General features: G+C 41.5%; 1 protein-coding gene and 1 non-coding gene across 3 annotated transcripts; both read left to right on the plus strand.

Moving 5' to 3' along the window:
- Positions 1–3,151: 3,151 nt before the first annotated feature.
- On the plus strand, positions 3,152–14,466 carry PABIR2 (PABIR family member 2). 2 transcript variants are annotated; one of them, XM_054839119.1, is made up of 10 exons: positions 3,152–3,655; positions 4,126–4,204; positions 5,531–5,587; positions 5,969–6,012; positions 6,093–6,147; positions 6,374–6,475; positions 7,772–7,860; positions 8,430–8,491; positions 10,848–10,944; positions 12,025–14,466. In XM_054839119.1, exons 1-10 carry the CDS (start codon positions 3,540–3,542, stop codon positions 12,173–12,175), a joined length of 852 nt encoding a protein of 283 aa, XP_054695094.1. In that variant the 5' UTR covers positions 3,152–3,539; the 3' UTR covers positions 12,176–14,466. The 2 variants fall into 2 exon arrangements, with proteins under 2 accessions (XP_054695094.1, XP_054695093.1); XM_054839118.1 differs by having other exon boundaries at positions 3,153–3,655; positions 8,427–8,491.
- On the plus strand, positions 11,797–11,940 carry LOC129212045 (small nucleolar RNA U109). Its single transcript, XR_008579055.1, has one exon. It is a non-coding gene; the product is annotated as a small nucleolar RNA U109 (small nucleolar RNA).
- Positions 14,467–22,375: the final 7,909 nt, after the last annotated feature.

Here is a 22,375-nt window from a genome sequence, read left to right on the forward strand (position 1 = left end):
GCCCGGGGCTCTTTGCCGCTGGGCTTGCGGCCAGCCCGGTGCGTGGAGGGGTGCGGGCTTGGTGCTGCTGTTCCCGCCGAGCCTTTCAGGCGAGGACAACCAAAGATCATTGGGAGAATTGAGGTGGGACGGACAGGCACAGCCTCCGCCGCTGCTGTGCGGTGATCGAGGGGCCGGCGCGGCCTGCCGGCGGGACTGCCCTCAGGGACCGGGGCTGCCTTGTGCCTGGAGACGAACAGCCGCAGCCCAAGCGGTGAGAAAGCTTAACAACGCACTTGCCCCCTCCTCGGCGTTGCCTGGCCCGGCTGCTGCGTGTGGGAGAGCCCAGGCCGGCCGCTCGGCTCTGAGGCACAGGTACTCGGTGCTATAGAAGACATCTGTACCCTTATTTTTCTATGCTATAGCAGTTTCTGTGAAGCCCAATATAAACATTTGTGTACAGAACAATTCTACCCTCGTGCACTTACTGTTTTATGTTTCAATGTCAATACTTAGCTGTTGTCATGTACCCATCCATCTGACGGTAGTTAAATCATTTTATCTAACTGTAGCTAGATATTTACAACTGAGATGTAAATATTTTAGGTGTCTAAAATATTTACATTAGTACTGTCTAAGTGCTACAATGCTGACCTTTAAATATTGAAAACTAAACATCTGAGTTAATACCCAACCACTGTCACTGCTCAGAAATACAGTTGATGGTTCTTTGCATGCCCAGACATCTCTTCATCAGCTTATGTTCCAGGTGAGATTTTCATGCAGTCTTTAAGAACAAAAATAACCAGAGAAGAAAGGTAGATAATAGATAGCTAAAGCATTTTTTTTCCACAGGTCACATGCTTACTAATTTATCTAAGGCTGATGGCATTTTGTAACTGAGTGGCCGTGTTTATTTCACCCATGAGGATATTTCCCTGACACCATCAAATATCTCCCACATCATTGCCCTTGCCACCACTTCATGCCCACCAGCCCCTCAGTATCACTGTACCCATGTGTCTCATTCTCCCAGTCTCTGTTTCCCCACTTTGAATCTCCATCCTTCACCCGTATGCTTCCAAAGCTCTGTTTAACATAGTCTCTCCTTTCTTAATCCTTGTTGCCATGGTCATTTGCGCTGTTTCTCTAACTCTGCAATTTTGTTTTCCTCATTTCCATCTTTCACCTCATGCTATTCCATAGCACAACTCTCCCACAGCCACATTCCCTTTTCTCTGCCTCATTACCCTCCTCAGGCCTTTGAGTTTCACCTTGACAGTCCCCACTTTCTCTTCTACATGCGGTCCCATTAAGGTACTCCTGGCTGTAGTAAACCCTGGTTGGGCAGTAGGTTAATGTGTTGGTCCCTGTCACTGGAAAATTTGAGTATACGAAGCAGATGTTTTGGAGCTCTTCTGTTAATTTTGTTATTATTTTCTTTAACAGTACATAGTATTTGAAGCTTTTTGCTGTCCACAGTAATGAGAACATAGTATAATAACTCCACAATAAAAATAAATAGCAAAATCCACATATTTGGTGACGTGGTCAGATTTTGCAGATGGCTTTTGTATTAGCGGAGCTACATACATGTGAGTAGATATCTGTTCAGGGCTAGGAGTTTGGCCAGATACTGTCACTTGAATTGCCTTTTGGGCACTCCCCAGCTGTCGCATGAAATGCTTGCGCTGAAGCGCTGAACAAGGAGAATGGGGCGGGTTCTGTATGAAAAGTGTGGTGTTGCTTTTAGTGAATGGTGGCAGGGAGAGGTGATAAACAGCATTTTCTTTTTGCAGCAGCAGATCCTCATTTTCCAGTGAATCAGACTGATCAGAATTATTAGAAATCGAGGCAAAGAAAGTTTTAGATATTTACCTTGTTTATTTTTGGAGGAGATGGCAATTCTGTATCATCTCACAGAAAGTTGTCATTACTGGCTATGATGTATCACAGTGTAAGCACTGGCATGGGACAGTGAATGGTTTTCCTTCTGCAGTAATACAACACACGGAATTATATGTCAATTTTTTTCGATATAAATACATATTGAAAAATCCTGAAAACATTTAAAATATAATCTTGTGGGCCTCAACTCATCTCAGGCACCTAATTGGCACAGAATTCATTAATAGTGTCAGTATAATGCAAGAAATGTGAGCATCAACAAAAACAGTTGATGAGACATATACGCTGTCTCTGAAGATAGAAAAATGGAATATTTGGGTCAATCTTAACAAAAAATGCAAGGAGGTACCATAATAAATAGCAAGCTATATAAGCAATAGTTCTACTCAGTTATCTAGGAACATCCACCTTAAATCATTTTGAAGTAAGAGAACAGTTCATAGAGCCATGTTTCCACCTAAGAAAGTTGAAATGATGAAAAATTGTAACTTTTCCATCTTAACTGTTTCTGTACCTAGTGCTCTGGAGAAAGAATTGCTGTTTCCCAGAAGAAAGTGAAAACCTTTTTAAATTTGGTGCTGGTAAAGACCCTGAAGATACCCCGCACGTAAGAGACAACTGCGTATGTTGCAATTGTTATTACAGAAAGATATTAGAAAATAAAAATCAGTAAGCACAAAGTTAGATACTTTGATCGCTTGGAATGGAATTGTAAAGGTCACTCCAAAAACCTAAATGCAGCCAAGAACTAGAATCACATGTCCCATAACGCACTTTATGTGGATTTCTGAGAACAGCACAGAGGCTCGCGTTGTCATTACACATTAAAAAAACATTACGTTCTTCAGCAGTATACAGAGCTGGGAAAAATACCGGAAAAGGCGGCGCGATTTAGGTTGAAGAGAGAATCTAACCCTGAACAGCGCTAACACTGCCTCCGGCCAGGGCCGGGCACGAGCCCAGCCCGGGATTCGCCCGGTAAGAGCACATCGAGGCTTATCGCCGCCGTCGGACTCGAATCCGCGTCCCCGCCAGGCCACGCCCTCACGTGACGTAACATTGCATCTCCGCCGCCCATTGTACCGTTTCAAACACACGCCCTGCCCCGTCAGCCAGTCCGCGCGCACTCCCTCTCCGGAGGCTCGCGGGAGTCCGTTCGCGGCCGAAGCCGGGACTCGGGTTTAGTGCCTGTCTGGTGGGCATGCGCAATGGCGGGATGCGGTTGCAGGACGCATGCGTTGTGGAAGGCGGGTAGCTTTGCCTCCGCCCCGTTTCCTGCGCATGCGCGCTGTGCGGCGGCGGGCGCGGGGGGGTGTCCGGCCCGAGGCGCTCGCTCCCCTGCGGAGGCGGCGGCAGCGGCAGCACCGGCAGCGGGACCGCACGCGGGGAGCTCGTCCGTCGGCGACAGCGGCTGGGGGAACGGGCCGCCCCCCGGGCCGCCCCCGGCATGGGGCGCTGCTGGGGCCGCCCCCCTCGCCGGGCCCGGCGCGCCCCCGGACTCCGCTTGCGGCGCCGCCCGCGGGGCCTGTAGGGGCGGCCGCGCCGCGCCTGACCAGGGGGAGCGGCGGCATGAGGAGCCGCTGCGGCCGCCGGCAGTGAATGGGCGTCGCGGCGGAGCGGGAGGAGCCGGAGCCGCCGCCGCCGCTGCCGCGATGGCTCAGGAGAAAATGGAGCTGGACCTGGAGCTGCCGCCGGGGAGCGCCGCGGCCCCGAGCGACGGGGGCGGCCTGAGGAGATCGAACAGCGCCCCCCTCATCCACGGGCTCAGGTGAGCGCGGCCCGGCCCGGCCCGCGGTGCCAGCGGCGGCTCCCGGAGCCCCGGCAGCGGCTGGGCCCGCCCCGGGAGCGCCCTGCCTGGTGGGGTTCGGCTGCTCGAGCAGCATCGGCCTCAGCCAGCCGGGCCCCCTGCGCTTTCGGAGCCTGGCCCGCCTCGCTGCTGGCCCCCAGCTCTGCCCGCGCCGTGGCTGGTGCGTGGTGGAGGCCTCAGAAACGTGTCACTTGTTTCTCGGAATGCTCGAGTCAAGGCGGCGAGTTAATTCTTGTAACTGCAGAGCCGCGGTGTGCGGATCTCCACGGGCTGGCAGGAGAAAAGTGCTCCTTCAGTGAAAGTAGTACTTCTGTTGAAATAAAATGGATGTTTTCTGTGCTCTGGAGACCGGAGCGTGTATCGTGGCACTGTGTAGTTTTAAGTAAAGCACAGCTTGGAAAGTTGTTCACAAAACTTTTTTGTCTCTCCAGTGACAACTCACAGGTTTTTCAGCCTTACGTGTTGCGAACTCGCAGAAACAGTACAACAGTTATGAGCCGCCACAGTATGGTAAGGAATCTTAAGCATGTTTTGTTTACACCTAACAAGAAATAATTGGGCTGGAGAAATGAAGTTGGACTTGATTTGTATTTGCACTAAGCATCTTAGCGAGCTTCCAGGCTGCAGAATATGCATTTTTTTCACTGAAACTGCAACCTGCAATGAAATAATACTGGTGCATTAACTGTACGTCCCCCAGAAGACAGCAGTAGCTGAAGCTATATGCGATTCCCAGTATTAAGTACAGTCTCCAAGTTAGTTTGGACCTGACCATGGGCTGGAAGAAAGAACTGCTGTCACAGTTAAAAGTCTTGAAAGGGTGTTTTAATGTGAAGAGTGAGTCACAAGTCTCTGTTGACCTGTTTGTTTTTCTTCGACAGGGCCATTCAGTTTTTGCAAAGACTGAACACTAGATGCCAGAAAATCATGTAAAGAAGAGTAATTTATTAGCTGGGTGATATTCTGCCCACTATTATATAAGTACACTAGTAGTGTACAGTACTGCAGTTATTTAACTCTTCAAGGGTGTTGCATTTTTTTTTCCACCCTTTCCTTGTGAACTCAGCGATCTGTATGTTCTTTTCCATTAAATTTTTTCTTTTTCATCTGAGGGTAGTGAAGATTAAGTGCTGCTTTTCTCAAAACCCATAGAACTTAAAGTCCTGAAATATGTTTCTTCTGTGTCTTCTGTTCAGAAAAAGCAAGATAGAATTTTAGTTCAAATCTTTTGTTATGAGATTTTTTTAAAAAATAAGAATACAAAATTTTGGAACTCAAATCAGTAGGTATTAGAATAAACACATAGGAACTGGTGGCCCACTTCTATGTGGTGGTAGCCAAAGTTACGGACGAATGAGATACATAAATTTGTATGCAACTGAAAAATTGCAAAAGTTAAGTTTTAGGGAGCATTGTTCAAGACTGAACTGAAACATTGAGACTTCTCCTTTATAATAGTCAGCTGGTTGAGTAAGTTAGTACAGGAGTTTCTCGTCTTACTCTAAGCAGCAGAGAATGGTAAAATGTTTGCAGTTTCATTTATAATACCTCACTTGTCTAAACGGCATATATAGCTATTTCTGTATTTAAGATGCTGAGCAGTATCCGCTCGCAAGTCTGAGATCAGTGCCACTTGCTGAGTGATAGAATGAATCTGTAAGTGGTAAAACAAGTCTTTTCTCTTGAAGGTCAGTGTTTTCTTTTTGCAACATTGAGTCATCCACATGTAGTTGTACAGCTCATTTTAATTCACTAAGAATGTAGGTGATGGTAAATGAGATGTATGCAAGCCGTTGATGTGTGATTTAATCATTGTGGCTGCCACTTCTTTTTCAGTTGTTGTCATCATCTCCTATTCGTATTCCTAGTAGCCGACTTCATCAGATCAGAAGGGTAAGTGTAGTTTTTATCTGTATATTTAGTAACAGAATGACAAGTGTTATATAATATTGAAGTACTTACATAATGGGAATTTCTTTCCTATTGAATTTTTCAAGTACTGGAGAAAACGGAGTCTTTTTTAAGACTTAATTTCAACAAGGAAGCATCCTTGCAAGGCTTATTGTTGTCATGTTTAAGCTGCCTTGTGTTTTGAAGTGGTGTTTCATTCAAGAGAAACGGTGAGCTGGGCTGGTAGCAGTGTTGTCTTTCTGGAGCGTTCCTACTGTTCATATTTTTAATTCTAATGGCAAATTAATGAATCACCAGTGTTATTTTGAGTAGCTGTGATGAATTAAATGTTACGGGAAAACTTACAATGTTTATCTCCTGCAGGAGGAAGGAGTGGATTTAATGAACAGAGAAACAGCACATGAAAGGTGAGTGTTATTGAAACAAGATGATAAAATAGCCAGAGTTAGCCTCTTTGTAGCTACTGATGGGATTTTTTGTATTCTAGGGAAGTGCAAACAGCAATGCAGATAAGCCAGTCATGGGAGGAAAGCTTGAGCCTGGTAATCTCTTTATAGATGTTTCCTATTTAATTCTACTTTTACACTCAACTGACGAATTTAAGGGAAAGAGAGGAATTAACTGTGAACATAATTTAAGAAGAGCTTAAGTTCATCTGCCGTAGCTATTTTGTGCATTTGGCCCAATGATTTTTCATTAGAAGGTTGTGCCTTGGATTCTAAGGTAAAATCCTGTGCCAGTGTTAAGTTGGAAACCTTGTATTTACAGAGTGACAATGACTTGGACAAGTCTGAGAAATCTTCCTCCCCAAAGAGAATAGACTTCATTCCGGTTTCGCCTGCACCTTCACCTACAAGAGGAATAGGAAAGGTAGGATATAGTGAAATACCAAACTGAGAGAACACTTTAGAATTTTAGACCAAAGTGAACTGTGAAGATGTGTAACTTCACAAATTGTTTGATAGGTTTTTAAAAAAACACAACCAAACAGCAACACCAACACCCCTCCCAACTCAACCCCTGGTTTCTAAGAGTCAGAGACCATCTTAGAGCCTGGAGAGTTTAAGCAGCGTGCCAGTTCTCTCACACTGAATGTTTGCAGTTGCTGCTATTTGTGCAATGTTTGGATGGGTTAGGTTTCTGGCTCTAGGGAAGCTGGAAGAGATCGTTAGAGTAATCAGATTTGGACATCATCTTCAGCTGCATAAGTGGGGGGATGCTGGGGAAGAAGCACCAAAATCAGAATGTATCGTATGTGTAGAGTAAGAGTGTAGGCAAAGACCAGAAGCTGCATATCTGTGAAAATATATGTCCATCAGTTATGCCTTCCTTTCTGTAAACTCACTGAGGAGGGGGACTTGGGCATGCTGAATTTGCACTGAAGACTGATGGCAGATGCTGGAAAAGGGGAAGAGGTGGATCTTAGATACACTTCTTCCAGTGAGGATTGGAAAACTGAAATGTAGCACTGAGAAACTGGTAACTGTTTAAAGATGGGTTGCTTGACCTTGTTTTCACCCTCTTTTGTGGTTCTGCTTTTGTACTGCTACTATTTTATTGCATGCCTCTACCAGTATTGATGCAAGGAGCAGCCACATACTAGTGCTAGGTAAATGTGTTCCTACTATAACACTGATGCTGGCAGCTGGTTCTGTACCTTTGGAATCATGGCTGTAAAGCAGTAGTAGGTAACTCAACAGAAACATTTTTGTGCTTAGCTATGGGCATTCATGGGCTAAGCTCAGATTAGCTGCAGAACCACAGAGCTAAGTACTCTGTTCTGTTCTGGAATATTGTGTTAAAGTTTCAGGTCATACATATTTTGAGTAAACTCAGCAAGCCCCTTGAAAGAAGTAAGTCCTGAGTACTGTGCTGCTACTTCTAAATGTATCAGGAAGAACAGAAAAAACTGTCTTATTTAGAAAACTGTGTCTATTTCAATTCCAGATTTCTTGTGGGTTTGAATTTTAGATTAATCTGAGCAGCATTGCATTAGCCAGTATATTTTTGTAAGTTAAGTTTTAATGCCTCTGAGATTGTTTGATCTCTGCCTTACTCTGTTACTAACTTTTCTGTAATTGGGGATGTTTTGTTTGGAGGGTGGGGGGAAACACCTGAGTATTTAAAAGGAAATTCTGAAGCATCTTAATGTGACTTTTTCTGCAGCAATGTTTTTCACCATCATTGCAAATGTTTGTGAGCAGTAATGGATTACCTCCAAGTCCTATTCCCAGTCCAACAAGGCGATTCTCTAAGTAAGTAACACCTGCAAGTAACAGGTATACATTGGCTTAAATTCCAAGGCTATCATAAAGATTAGTTAAAGCTGATGTTAAGGCATTAAAAGAGACTTTAGTTTTACAGTAGCTGAAGTATTGCCACATAAATTGCTCTGGAAGTTCAACCTTTACCAATGGTAACTTTATGTGGGTCCTCTCATAGGACCCTATGTCAGCTTTAAACTAGACTTGGTAACTTGTGGGAAAATTCCTGGGTACTTCAAGTGAACTTTATTAACTTTGTCAGCATACCAATTTTATATAAATATTACAATTTAGAAATGGATTGAAGTGAGGATGTGATGCACTAAGGGAAGGAGAACACCCTAGAAAAAATTTACTGTGTTATATGGCAGATAATCTGCTATGATAGACAGCACTTCTTTGTTATCTATGTATTTAGATTCCCTAAGCATTACAGCTGTGCAGGAGCAGTTTTAAAGAACGTTTCATAGGATGTGGTTGTGTTGATTTGATGCTCGGTATGGTGGTGTTCAGACATGGAACCTTCACAGATCTGGCTATCATTGTTCTCTCTCTAGCAGGAGGAGTCAAAGTCCGATCAACTGTATCAGGCCCAGTGTTCTTGGCCCCATTAAAAGAAAAGGTATGTGTATTTACATTATCAGATGTTTTAATATGAATGTAGTTTTGCTGCTGGATACATTTCTCTCCCATATTTTTCTTGTTCTTCTGTAAATATAATGCACTTGTATCCACAGTGAACTGGAACTTGCCAGTTGTAACTTAAAAATAAAATGTCAAGTAGCTAGTCTAAAACACAAGAATGAAAAACTTTAAAAGCAGCTACTACTTGAAAGAGGCAAGCTTTATTCCGCATGAAATTAAATGTTATGAATATTCGTAAGCCCTTACGTTCCTCAGAGTACCACTGTATGGTGCACACCCTTCAGATCATCTTAGGAATGTTGCTTATCATGCAATATCTTCTAAACTTAGTACTGAATGTTTGTTTTTACTCTGAAAGTTCAGAAGGTGAGTGTTTAGAGAAGTGGAATAGATCTGTGCCCTTTCCTCCTGAAGGGGGAAAAACTGCATTCTTTCCTGGAAGTATTCTGCGTTAGGGATATTCAGATTACATCCCAGAGCAAGCCTCCATAGCATAACTGTAAGACCGAGATATTTACAAGTGTGCCTCTAGCTATGCTTATCCTTTCTGCATTTTTTTTAACTTAGGCAATCTTAACTGCACCAAAAGCATGTCCTTTTATTTTACAAGAATTATATTTAGCCTTTGAGAAAAGTTACTGTTTATGTTTTTTTAGGACTGCTTTTCCTATCAGATAAAGAATGTTGTCTAATTTATATTGAATTGGCAGAGGAGACAAGTTTTCTCATACATGCCAATTCTATCTTGGCTGTTATTTTCTATGAATTTTAGAGGCATAAAAATTAAAGAAAAGTTCATCAAGCTCAGTGATCAATAGGGAATATTCATACTGTGTTGTTTTACTTTAAACATTTTACAATAGACTTTACACAGATTGTATTAAAAACAGTGCAGGTATAGGGCAGGCTTTCCACACCCTATCCATGTGCTCTTGCGAAGCATCTTTTACAAAGTGGAGATACGAGTTTGCCTTTTTTCTCGCAATATCAAGGAATTTTTAAAATGTTACTTAATTTTAAAATATTAATCCATTTAAATTAACCTAATTTCTTTTCCTAAATACATAACCCTGTTTTCTGAATTTTAGCAGTAGCTTTATGGTTCATATTCTACAGACGTGATGTGGTAACGAATTGATGCCATGATATGTGGAGGGAAGACAGCATTTAAGACTGTATTTAAGAACATTTCACTGCTATAGGGAAGTAATACTGGTAGAGCATGCAACGTATTGTAGCAGTGCAGATTTGTCTTTGTGAAATTTCAAGTGGCAAAAGAGTTACCGAAGTTGGTAGTTGGGATTTTCTTCATTTTTGTATAAGACCAAGTATTTTATAAATGGTTTTTTGCCCATTCTGCTTGATAGAAGCTGTTGTTCCTTCCCTTCAAAGAAGGGAATGTATCTCCATGGGCTAAAGGAAATGGGAAATTTGGGGGGTTATCAGTCCCTTATAGAACAAGTGGTAGTGTAATTCTCCTGCATGACATATATTAATATATACTGGTTTGCTATAATGCTTAACCTCTGTCAGCTTTTCAGTTGACACCACAACTGCTGTGAAGTGTAGGTAAAAAGCCAGAAAATAAAAAAATACGTTTTTGTTGCCAAACTAAATATTAAAATATACTGTAGCTGAGAAGGTTTTCTTTTTTTAAGCTTGTTATTGGCAAGTTCATGGCATTTCCAAATGTGTCTTTTGTACAGGCACTATTAAAGAGCTAGCTCACTCAGGGCAGATTATACTAAACAGATTATATGAACTTTCCCCATCATGTTTAATCTTTTAATGTCAGTAGATGATTACAGGTACAAAGATAGTCTGATCCATGATGACTAAGTGGAAATGCATACACATGCCAAGTTTTTTTCTATTCAACTTTTCTGTAAAAGTGGACATACACATCAGAATTTATTGTACACAGGAGGGTGAAACTGTGAAACAAGCTGGCGTTCCTGTTTTCATAATCACTAAGAATTTTAATGTCTGTATTTTGGCTTATGTTAGTTGCCTCATCTCTCAACTGCTTGCTTAAAATTAAGTCACAGTAATTAGTTTGCTTTAGATTATTTTGTCTGATTGTAGTCTTAAGTAGCAAGTGCGTGGTTTTGTGTCTTTGAGATCGTTGTAGCCCCTCAGATAACTCCTGAAGCAACAGCTAGCATCAAATAATGTCTTACCAAAGTGCTTGGTTGGCTGAATCAGAGGATTTACCATGTTACAGATGCAACCTTGCTCTATTGTGAGACAAACTTCTCTTTTACAGTAGCAAAGTATTAAATGAATGTTCCAGAGACTCAAGTGAGTTTGATTATTTGCACTATTTTCTTTAGGTGAAATGGAAACTGAAAGTCAGCCAAAGAGACTTTTTCAAGGAACAACCAACATGCTTTCTCCAGATGTTACACATCTGACAGATCTCAGTTCATGGTAAACTATTTCATGTGCCCTGAAATGCCAAAACAGGGAATGTGCATCTATCACAAGCTTGGTGGTTTTGGGGGTTTTTTCACCCCCTAGAAAAAAATACTTTGTGTAGCTTGTGTGTGTGTATTACTGGGAACTATTCCTGTGGTAGTGTAGTGTGACAATGCTCCTGCTCCTTTGATCAACTGGTCCTGAGCAGACTCAAGTCTAGATTTTGTGTAGCAAAACTTTTATACTGAATATAATTGTTACAAATCCCTGTTGGTTCATAATCAAAGTTACTTCCCTCAAAGATGCTTCATCATTTCAGTATGTTGTAGGCAGCGGTCATATAGTATCTGTGGTACTTATCTGAATACTTAGAAAATGTGTGTGTGAACAGTCACTGCAGTTACATAGTTCATGTTGATACATTCATGATTTTTAGTGTTAGTCTGTCTCCTTTCTGTGTTATGACCATAAAAAGCTGAGTTCTCTTTTGTGTTGAGTTGTATACTAAGTATTTTAAAACATCAACTCTGTGTTTCTATAATTTCAGTTTACCTACAGACTTGAAACTGCCTAGAAATACATTTTTTTCGTGTTGCTTCCAGCTAAATTGCAAAAGCATCAACTTGTGTGCCCTCTGGAATCTTGTATCGAGACTTTGAAATCCAAACACAGGAATTCCTTACAAGGGAAAAATAGATTTCAAAATCTTGCTTTGAGTAGTGCAACATTAAAGAACATACTAGCTAATTAATGACATCTTTGCTGCATTGCTGATTAGATTCTTATTATTCCTTTCCTATAACCTTTTAGGATTTCATTGTTGTTAATTGTCATTTCCTTTCTATAACTGATTAAAAATTTATTCTGCATGTTAAAAAAATAATAATTCTGCTCCTCATTCCCATAAGGAGTATGAATATATGTATAACATGCTACAGAAAACAAGGAGTTTTCAGGGCTGCCAGTCTTGCAGTAAAGACTGAGTGGTAGTATAGGTCTCCTACATCTTCTCTACAAAGGCAAAACGACATTAGCTTTGTACGCAAAGTCATCATGCCCATGTTACTAAATGACCGTTTTCTTTTTCCCCAGCCTGTCTTCAGATATTCTTGATGGGAGTAGCAGCAGTGTTGGCTCTTCCTCTGATTCACTGACTAAAGGCAGCATAACCACAGAGTCTCCAGTAACGTGCTCAAACTCATGTTCTTCATTCATTTTGATGGATGATCTCTCACCTAAGTGACTTAAGTTCTGAGTCAGTGTCTGGCTGTGCACTTGTACAGAGAAACGAACTCTGATCCTTGAACCATTAGCACGAGGATTATTAAAAGGAAAAATTATTGTAACTGTAATCCTTGGCGACTTTCCAGTGGTTTTGATTTATCCATTTAATGGACATTGTAGACCATATTAATGTCTGGTTTTGCGAACTTATTTTTTAAACAAGATGTCTGCTCAGATTATACTAACTTTTTGCTTTCAGGAACTTGCATACACTTTTTGATTCCGAGAATAGGTATCTACCTATTAGTGTTGCAATTTTTAGGAAAATCCTTCTATTGTTATCATGGTCACTATGTCTAGGGAAATAATTTGGTTTGGAAGGATTTGAAAATACTAATTTATTCTCTGGCACTTCTACCATTGAGTAAAAGTATTCTCTTTTTTTTTCAGTCACTAGCTTCAAATTCTCTTACAGAAGGGAGAAAAAAAAATAATCTTTTCTTAGTGCTGCTAGTCGTTTTTATTACAGAAGACCACAGTGGGTCTGGAAATCTCACTCTATTACATTAAAAAAACACACAACAAAATAACTGATGACTGGCACTTTTGCCATCAGTGAAGAAGTAACAGTACTCTACGAACATGATTAAAATAGCTGCATAGTTCTCTCCCCAGATCCTTTATCCTACAGATTGTAAGAAATAAGGTCAATATTCAGTAAGATTTGGCCAAGGAAAATTAATCCACTCCTCGATCTAGGACATACAGTGCAGATAACTAAGTTATTTAAACTACTGTGTAGGAGAACCATGTATGGCACCATCGATGTCTCCTGTGGCATTGAGGTCATAGGTATTTTTGTGCCTTAGGGGACATTGTTACAAAATTATGGAATGTAAACCGGAGGGGTGGGTGGGGAAAAAAAAAAAGTCCTTTGTGTACAGCTTGTTTATAGAGTGCTTACCAGAATCTGTCGTCGATGCTGCTTTCCTTAGTGTTCCTTTCTGAGGTGTGTGCTCCGTTGCAAGGTGCTGTGGGCAGTCCCAACTCTGCTGTGAAGTGGCAGCCAAACTTAATACCCTTTGTAGCCACTGTGTACAGCGTTTCTACCTTTGTCGGTCGTGAGCAGGGCAAACAGCTAAGCAAACATTCAATCTCTAAGGAAAGACTTAAAAGTTTGGATTGAATATGAGCTCTGCAAATTGTTTGGCTAAGGAGTTATATTTGAGCTATGAGTAGTCTTGATACAGTACCTTGGTCAGTCTGAGGTAAGAATAGATATTTTACTTTTTAAAGACTTTAACGGGGCAAAATAAATCCGTTTGTAATCTACTGTGTTATGCTATTTATTATTTATAACTATGTAAAAAGTCTGTGGTGATGAATTACAGTATTTTTTTATGATTGAATAAGTTTTTTATGTTCAGTAATTGCTAGCTGGTTTGTATTTAATACGCAACATTGTCTGCCAGAATCATAAGCTTCCATTTTTGAATGTTTGTAACATAAATGCTTTTGTTATCTAAAGTACAACTTCTGATCTTTTTGAAAGAAAATAGCACTGAATTTAAAGTAAGATTATGTGCTTTAACAGTGAGCACAATCTCTGGCAATACTGTCTGGCTAAAAAGGGGAGGGGAAGAACCATAGTTTTTTCTGTTCTGAAGAAGCTGTTGAGTTTCCAGAAGATATGTACATACCAGATTATTTTTAAAAGTGTTTCCATTAAATTGTAAGAAGAACCATAACAGGCCAACAGTGGCACTATTATTTGTATTACCATTTTCACCTGTGGAGCATTAGTTCCCCACCTCAAATAAATGTGCATATTGTAAAATATTGTCCATTGGTGCCATTTTTAAATGAGCTCTACAGTACTGAATGTTAATTTTATTTGTATATGCACAGTGCTATTTCTTGAATTTTTGATGTCTTAAATCGCTTTATTATTTTTTTATTCATGCTTGTATCTCCTCTTCCTTCTTGATGCTAAAGGAAGGCTGCTTTGACATTTGCAAAATATTGATAAACAGTCTGTGATAGAATTCAACCCGTTACCTGTGCCCCGGGTTCATGATACCATGCGCTTATTGGTACTGTGATTTAGACATCTGAACAAGGGGTGCCAGAAGGGAGAAACCTATTGCATGCTTTCTTAAAATTGAGAAGAGCATAGCTATTGCTTATTTTTGGCTGACTTACCTGTACAATTGATGTATTCCAGATTTGTTTGTTAGTGGAGAGTCTTATATAAGTGCTGGCCTTTGTAAACATTAGAATGTAAGCTTCATAAAGCAAACGCACAAATATTCACTCTTGTTACAGCATTTTTATTTTTTTTTTTAGTGTTCTGGCTATTCTCCTCTCTTCAGAAGGCATTGCTCTCTTATAAAATATGTACATAATGCACACACATGCCGTGTCTGTTTCAGAACGAATGTCGTGTAATGTAATAGGTCCCATCTAGGACCATATTCTGTTTCGCACATGTGGCTGTAAGACCACTTGTTCATTTTAAAGCAAGTTTTCTAATACTCCGATAGCTGATATTTGCACTTAACTGCATGTGAGTTGCTGCTGCTTAGAGTTGGTCTTTATTGCAGTGTAAAGGCTACTACAGCGTACTCTGACTAAACTGACTAAAAGTGGCATTTCTGGATTTATTAACTGTCTTGTCTATAATGAATTAGATACCACCTTGGGGAAGAAGGCCAGCTGGTGCTGGTAGTCAGCTTTAATATGTAACTATTGACACTTAACAGCTGGCTTTTATGACTTCACCAGACGACTTTGTGCTGAATTGCCACGATGAGTGTCAGAATTCCTCTTTCCTCCCCCTCCTTTTTCCTTTTTTTGATAAGGAACCATTAATGCATATCTATTGCTGAGAGTCACCAGTGATGACTTACCTTTAGTGTTGTAATTGTTGAAAAGAAAGATTAAAATACCAGCAAATACCTGCATAATTCAAGCAGCGTTTCAGATGGACTATTTTTAATATGTTAATTAGCACAGCATTACGATGTTGGATGTTGGTCTTTGTACGGCTCATTGACTAGCACTGCCTCTAGCTTATGCCCGAGGCACACTGAATCCTCATTCCGTGGGCTTAAACACTGGAAGGATTTTACCAATGGTTTAGAAAAATGTGTGTGTCAGCTGTGGAACTCTGTTCTGTTTTGATAATATCAAGTGTTCTGAATCAGGAAATAGATCACAGTATGCATGTTTCATTCTCCTTCATTGAATTTCAAATTGGGGATCATGGGCCCAAAAGCCTGTATTTAAGGGGCTGTTTTTCTGACTGTATGTGATTAAATACTTTCTCCTACAATGAAAGTAATTAAACTGTCAGTGATGAGGATGTAAATCTGAGTCCTGCAGACTTTATTGGAAAACTCATTCTTTAAATGCACAAGGAAAGCTATACTGTATAAAAACAGTAAAGTGGGATTTTTTTAAAAAAAGAAGTCATGATAAAAATAGAGTACTCATTTTAACAACCTGATATACTAAAAACATTTTAAATATAAGGCTTCAACTTGGCACACTTTTCTCGACAGAACTGTGTTGGGGGCTGGATGCAGAGGTTAACTTGAGCAGGCTTAGACGGATTTGGAACTCTGGTACTCTAGCGCACAAACACAATAGACTAGTCTTGGGAAATTATGTTTTGCAAATACATTCTTATCTGTGGACCCTGCTAATATATTGTGTGACAACAAAGACGAGAACTTGTTTTTCCTGGAGGAATTTCATCTGCATATAATCTTCCTGGTAACTTCATAATAAAAAAGCTTTGCATTAATATGGGTTCAAATATTTCATGAAGTCATAGGACTTTCATTTGTTTTTTTGGAATAAAGGCCAAGAAATATTTCTGGAGCTATACAAACTGCCTGTTGTATTCCAAGGCTATTATATAAATGGCAACTGTCCATAGAAAGTGGAAAGGGACTTTGCCTACCATTCAATATTTCAGTCTCTCTTGAGATCTGTTAAATAATCCTTAGCAAATTCGGGGATTGATGTAAGATGGGTCACTGAAGGTACCAGATGACCCAGTGAGAAGGATGTAGTAACTAGCTCCTTGGACTGTAAATTAGAGTTTTAGCCCTCAGCGTAGACCTAGCTTATCCAACTAATTTTCAAATGAAGAATGCATTTTTCCAGCAACTGAGATTCTTGTGAGGGTCTGTGCTGCTCGAACTTAGAGGAAAAGGCTCCTTGTTGGCAAACCTAGGAATGTTTTGCTCAATCCACCCCCAAAAGAGCGTGCTCTGCTTGCCAGTCAAAATTAGAGTAGCAGTTGTCTGGGTTTTAGTTGTCATTGGAGAGGGCAGGGAGTTGGGTTTCCTTAAGGGCTGGTTATCTAATTCACGGCTGGGACCTTTGTCATCGGGCTAAAATCAAAAGTAGATGTTTTAGGGCACGTCTGTTTTCTGAGGGAGTAAATATGCTGCGGAGCTGGTTTAAGCATGATAGCCGGGCTTTGCTTCCTGCTGCGGATGGAGAGGCTTCATGTGAGCGGCTGTAGTGACCGGCTGCTGGCCGGGCGCTGCCGTTCCCGTAAACACAACCGCTCTCAACTTCCACTCTTAACTTGCACATATACCTCAAGGCTATCCTTTTATTAGTGTACCGGGCACTTAACGGAAGTCTCTTGTTTCAATCCAAACCGTTTTGCATTAAAGCTGCTTTTTATTACTTGCTTTTAGATCTTAAAGCCTTTTGATACGGGGCCTATTGGGCCTTGGGTTTGAGTCTTGCCTCTGATTAGCACACCAGGGCCAATGCTTTCTTTTTAAACCTGGAGCAGTTTGTTTTGTTCTTCTTGCATTATAAAGTTTGGAAATGCAGAGTAGGAAGGTTCTTGCTATTAGCAAAGAATGCATGTTAGCTTTGGTGATCACAAAAGACTGTGGGATTTTAAAATAAGAAATGAGACCTGAAAACACAGAACAAAGAAATACCTATTTTTAGCAAACCAATTCGACTGGTTTGATACCACGCTCTTTTTTTTAAATGGAGGCAATAGTCTTTTGAACATACCATTAGTAACACAGCAACAAAATCCAATGTGCTTTCACCCCCAAAAGCTCCTTACTGTAAAGCAGGAACTTATTACTGAAAGATGACAAGTTTTGTTCATCTCTAACGAACAGAGGGCATGGCCTGTCTTGGCCTCTGAATAACAGTTTGCAGTAACAATCCCCTGTGATTCAACAGCCCGTTAGTGACACCACGCTGTCTAGCAGTTCCTTTCTGCCCAAAAAGCATCATCTTACTTACCCTGTATAATAATTCTAATACCTTTAGTCTCCCTTAGCTTATTTCTGAGGGCTGTGAGATTTTTACCTTTTATACAAACACAATTATTATTATTAGCTGTTAATTACTGTAGGTTGATTGTCTTACTAAATAGCTGTGGTAAAATTCCCGGTGGACTTTGTGGACTTTTGCATGTCTCCCATTTTGGGGTATAACAGAGTTTGGGATTTTTGATTATTTTTCAGATAATGCAATGTGTGTCTTCTGGAAGAATTATCCATTGTGTTTTAATTCTGCAAGGCATTTGGATATAGTTTATGCAGAAGTAACTCCTCTTTAACAACATGAGTCAAATGAACACATGTCATTGTCTCCAAGATCCATTTTTGCAGAAGTTGCCTGGTTTAACTCTTGCATCGCCTACAGAAACCTCCCTCATTCTGCCACAGTCCCCACCACTTTTGAACTTTGGGGAAAGTTAAGTCGGCAGAAGTGCCAGGCTATTATTTGTGTTGGGGTAGTTTATAATGCAGATTATGAAAACTCTATTGTACTAGAACAAAAAGTTTTTCCTTGCCCCAAATAATTTGCAATTTAAATTTGTCATGAGAACTGTATTGGTTTATCAATGCAATGCATGGTCAACGATTTTTTCAGTATGAAAAAGTTAGGATCTGCAATGTGCAGGTAGGAAGCAGGTGGTATCATCAAAAACTATGGGCCAAAGTAAAATAATGAATGTAATTAAAGTTAACTAATCCAGAATCTAAACCTAAATGTTGGAGCTGGCTTCTGAAAAGCAAACCAATTCAGGAAAAATTTCTTCACCCAGAGGGTTACCAGTCACTGGAACAGGCTGCCCAGGGACGTGGCTGAGTCACCATCCCTGGCGGTATTTAAAAGACATGTCGATGTGGTGCTTAGGGATGTGGTTTAGTGGTGGACTTGGCAGTGCTAGGTTAACAGTTGGACTTGATAATCTTTTAGTCTTTTCCAACCAAAAATGATTCTATGATTCTATAAACCCTTTGCCCTACAAGCCCCTACAATTTTGGAAAAATTCAGCTACTGCCATGAACTTAGCAGCTCAGTCTGAACCCCAGTTAAGTGTCAACAATTCTCTACTTATGACCAGAACCTCCAAGAATTTGGAAGAAAAATAAATGTGAAAGGGGGAGTTAGAATAAAAACTGCCTCTGTGCCTATGATGTATGAGTATTGGTTTTAAAAATGATACAGAGAACAAAGTACAGTGAGTAGGGAAAAATGTGCTTTAAATAAGAGTTGAAGATGTTCTACGTATAGTACATGTAACATCTTGTTCGTGTGCAAGGACAGACTGTGAAAGAAACAGCTTTGTGTAGGAGAAGTGACATCAAAGAGCCTGAAAGACCTAGCACTGTAATAGGAAACATTTGCCTTTTCAGGACTCTTATTGCTGCTGGTCACTTTTTTCCCTTTTTTTTTTTTTTCCCCCCTGATTTCCCCCTCCCCCCCTTCTGTATTAAAACCCAGCGGCGTGAGCAGTGTGAGGCAGCACGGGTAGGGTGGGCCAGATGGGCAACAAGGAGGAGTCCAGAGGGCTAGCTGGATTTGTGTGTGCTTTCACAGCTTCACTCCTGCCCCCTTTACAATGAGTTTGCATCAGCCTTGAAGGTTATAGTTGTGTTTGTTGGCCAACCAACGCAAGGCTGGCTTCTTGTCTTTGGCAGCATAGTTAGATTGCCCACTTCTGTCAAACATCAGGGTATGTCCTAGATATTAGTGGGCAAAACTCTCCATGGGGGGAGAAGGGAAATGGGAGGACTTGAGAGCATAGGAGTAGGACAGGGATGTCCAAAGAGCTGTGGGCACAGCAGGGAGAGCATGGGGGACCTGGTGGGACGAGGAACTGCAGGGAGAGCACCAGAGCAGGAGGAGGAATGTCACCCAGCAGGAAGGAGATGGCAGGGCAGGAGGCTGGTGCACCTGCTTGGGATGGCGAAAGTGATGATTTTCCTGTGAAGAGTCGTGGTTATCCTTGTTGCCAACAGAAGGCTCATGCTGAGGAAGAGGGGTTGGTATAGCTGCATGCAGACAGCAAGCAATCTTACAACTAGCACTTACTGGGGTTTTTCAGGTATTTTTTGGAGAATATCTGAAGTTTTTCAGCCTTGCTTTGCATTAGCAACGAGGCACCTAGTAGTATTATGTAGTACTATGCGATGAGCATAAGAGCCAGCACGCACAACGCGTATCTAAGTGTGCCGGGTGCTTTGGCCCAGATGTGAGTCGTTAATCGTGATCTGGATGACCACAGGATGGCGTATCGTGGCTTGCAAAGCACAGAACGGTATTTAATGAGCAGTGGTGATACTGGCTGAAGTGTGTCTAAACTGCGTTTATCCTGCAGCCTCTATTGCTAGAAATTTCTAATGTTTTCTTTGTTTTCGCTCGTGATGTAACCCCTTCCTCTCAGAGTAAATGCTAACTTTCCGGAGTGAGGTTTGGTCTTTGTTGTATTAATAACCTGAAAACTGATTAAAAGGTGAATGTTCTTAGGTAAAAGAATGACACAATCCCATGCTAGAGGAGACTTTGATCAAATGTACTGACAACCTGAAATGAATGAAACGGCCCTACTCTCAGCAAGAGAGCTTTTCTAGGAGTATATTGCATATTGGCTCTTTTCCCAGCCCTGTGAAGTCTTTCAGAAGCATGCTGTGGCACATTTCAGTTGGTTTTAGTGAATTGCAGTGCACAAGCTGGGGGTTTTTTCCTGAAGCGCTGATGCTGCAGCGTTCCCATCAGACCGCACGCGGGAAGCATCTTTCTGTTATTTCTGAGTGGGCACACACGGACCTGGATCTGGGAGAATTTACAGCGGCTTCAGCTTTGTAACCCGCAGTGCGAGGGGAACATCTGCCTGCATGGAGTGAGCCTCTGACCGCGTAGCTGTGCTCTGGTGCCACGTCCAGGTGAGTGCTTGGCTAAGGCTGGCTAGAACGTGTCTTGGTGTCTGCCGCTGCTGCTTTTGACATAGATTGCGTTATTTACTGCAAAATAAGCAAGCGCCAACCTTGGGCTGTGTGGGGTAGAGCTGCCTGCAGGGTTACAGTGTGGGTCTGGGAAGGTCCGACCACTGCCCTTCCAGCTCTGCGGTCTAACCCAGCCTAGCGAGGAGGTGGGGGAAGATGGATGAGCCTGATCTTCTTCACAAAGTGCTTTGAGATGGCTCCCTACAAGTGCTGTGCAAGGGCTGAGTACTATCAGCGCCGTTGTTGCCGGGAGTTCTGGTTTGGCCCCCGGATCAGCGGCTGGCCCTGTTGTGCCTGTGCTGCACGTAGTTTTGACTTGTGTTGGGAGCGGTTTCTCTGCTCTTTCATAGTTTGCCTTCTCCTTCGCACGTCTCCAACAGGAAGTGCAGATTCAGCAGGCATTGTATGCTTCAGCAGCCTGCCAGCTGCCTTGCTGAAGCTAATTCACAATTCAAGTCACTCCTGATAAGTTTGCAAACAATGTGCAGTGATTTCTGAGCTAGATAGCAGCTGAGCTGAACTCCTCGGTTTCCAGCCTGTCAGTTGAATGAAGCTGTGCGCTTACTTTGTAAAGCTCATGGGTCAAACCTGGTCGTAACGCTTTGTGCTGCTGTGATGTTTCATAAATTTATTTGTTTAGGAATAACTTTAAGTGTCATTGTTATTATTAAAACTCTCAAATGAGTGCGTGGAGGCATAAAGAGGACATATGGTTAGTGTTGGTTTAATATGAGCTAGGAATTGAACCTGGGGCTTTGACTTGCAGTTTAGTTCTCTGATCGCCGGATAACTCTGTTACCCGCTTTGTAACACGCTGAAATAGCCTGGGAATAACTCCAGTGAAAACAAGAGCAACATTTTTTCATAGGCTAACTTCATGTGGTAGCTACTGAAAGCGTGCACTGAGGAACTGGCCCAGAGGAAGCGACTCTGCACTCGTGGCTCATCAGCCCTGGCAGGAAACAGCAGGTCAAAGTTAGAAGTAACTTACTTAAAAGCTACTAAGTGAGTAGTGCAGTAAACATCAAGAGAAAGCATGGTTCAATAGCCAGCAGAGGAGCTTGGGGTTCTCTGTCTCAGTCCTTATTCCACTTGCTCCCTGTTGCTCCCATCTATTTAACCAGAGAGATGCCAAGGAGGTGATCTATCAGACACGGATTTGTAGGTGAGACTGTGCCCTCTCCTGACCTGCACACAGCTCTCCCTGGAAAATGGGGTTACTACAGAACATGCACTACTTAATCTTACTCGGTATGTTTTTATGAAATGAAATCCTCATGACTTCGTATCTCAGCTTGGCAGATACTAGTTTTCTTCAGACGTGTGGAAGGTCAGTAGTTTCAAGTGTAGCAGCCTAGAACTGCTGGATGGGTTTGACCATTCTGTGGAACAATTTTTGCAATACAGTGGCAGAAGTAGGAATATATATTGCTCCTGCGAGATGACAGCAGAGTTTTGTTTATGGGTAAGCTTGTGGAAGCTCACCTTGGTGCACTTTCCAAAGGGCATGAGGTCATGGCATAGACTTACGTTCTGAAGTGTATTTTGTCACTATGCCATATGTTTGGTTTCTTTTTTTTTTTTTTTTTTTTTACTCCTCCCTTAGTATTGGAATTGGAAGTTCAAGTTGGAGAAATATGAAAGCAATTGGGCCTAATCCATTCCTGTTGTTACTCCTTTTGTTTTCACTGGAGTTACTCCAAGGCTGAATTCAGCATATGATGAACAACTTGTTCCCCAAAGTTGGAACTTAGTGGAGAAGGTTTTAGGGATGATCACGCAACTCTGAGGCTCCTTCTTGAACAGCTGAAGCTCCCACAAGAGGGACAATATATGGTGAGTTTGGGTTATTGAACTTAGTACAACATTCTAGTAATAAGCCCTCTAGTCATAATAATACATTATTATCCATTAGAACAATTACTTGAATG

Source organism: Grus americana, chromosome 12 (genome assembly GCF_028858705.1).
Source record: "Grus americana isolate bGruAme1 chromosome 12, bGruAme1.mat, whole genome shotgun sequence".
In the NCBI taxonomy this organism is placed as follows: Eukaryota; Metazoa; Chordata; class Aves; order Gruiformes; family Gruidae; genus Grus; species Grus americana.

Bases quoted from the DNA above. Each gene is read 5' to 3' on its own strand.
- PABIR2 (XM_054839118.1), top strand. From the start codon at position 3,540: ATGGCTCAGGAGAAAATGGAGCTGGACCTGGAGCTGCCGCCGGGGAGC. The intron at 3,656-4,125 runs GTGAGCGCGGCC...TTGTCTCTCCAG, and splicing joins CCCCTCATCCACGGGCTCAG to TGACAACTCACAGGTTTTTC. The intron at 7,861-8,426 runs GTAAGTAACACC...TTCTCTCTCTAG, and splicing joins CCAACAAGGCGATTCTCTAA to CAGGAGGAGTCAAAGTCCGA.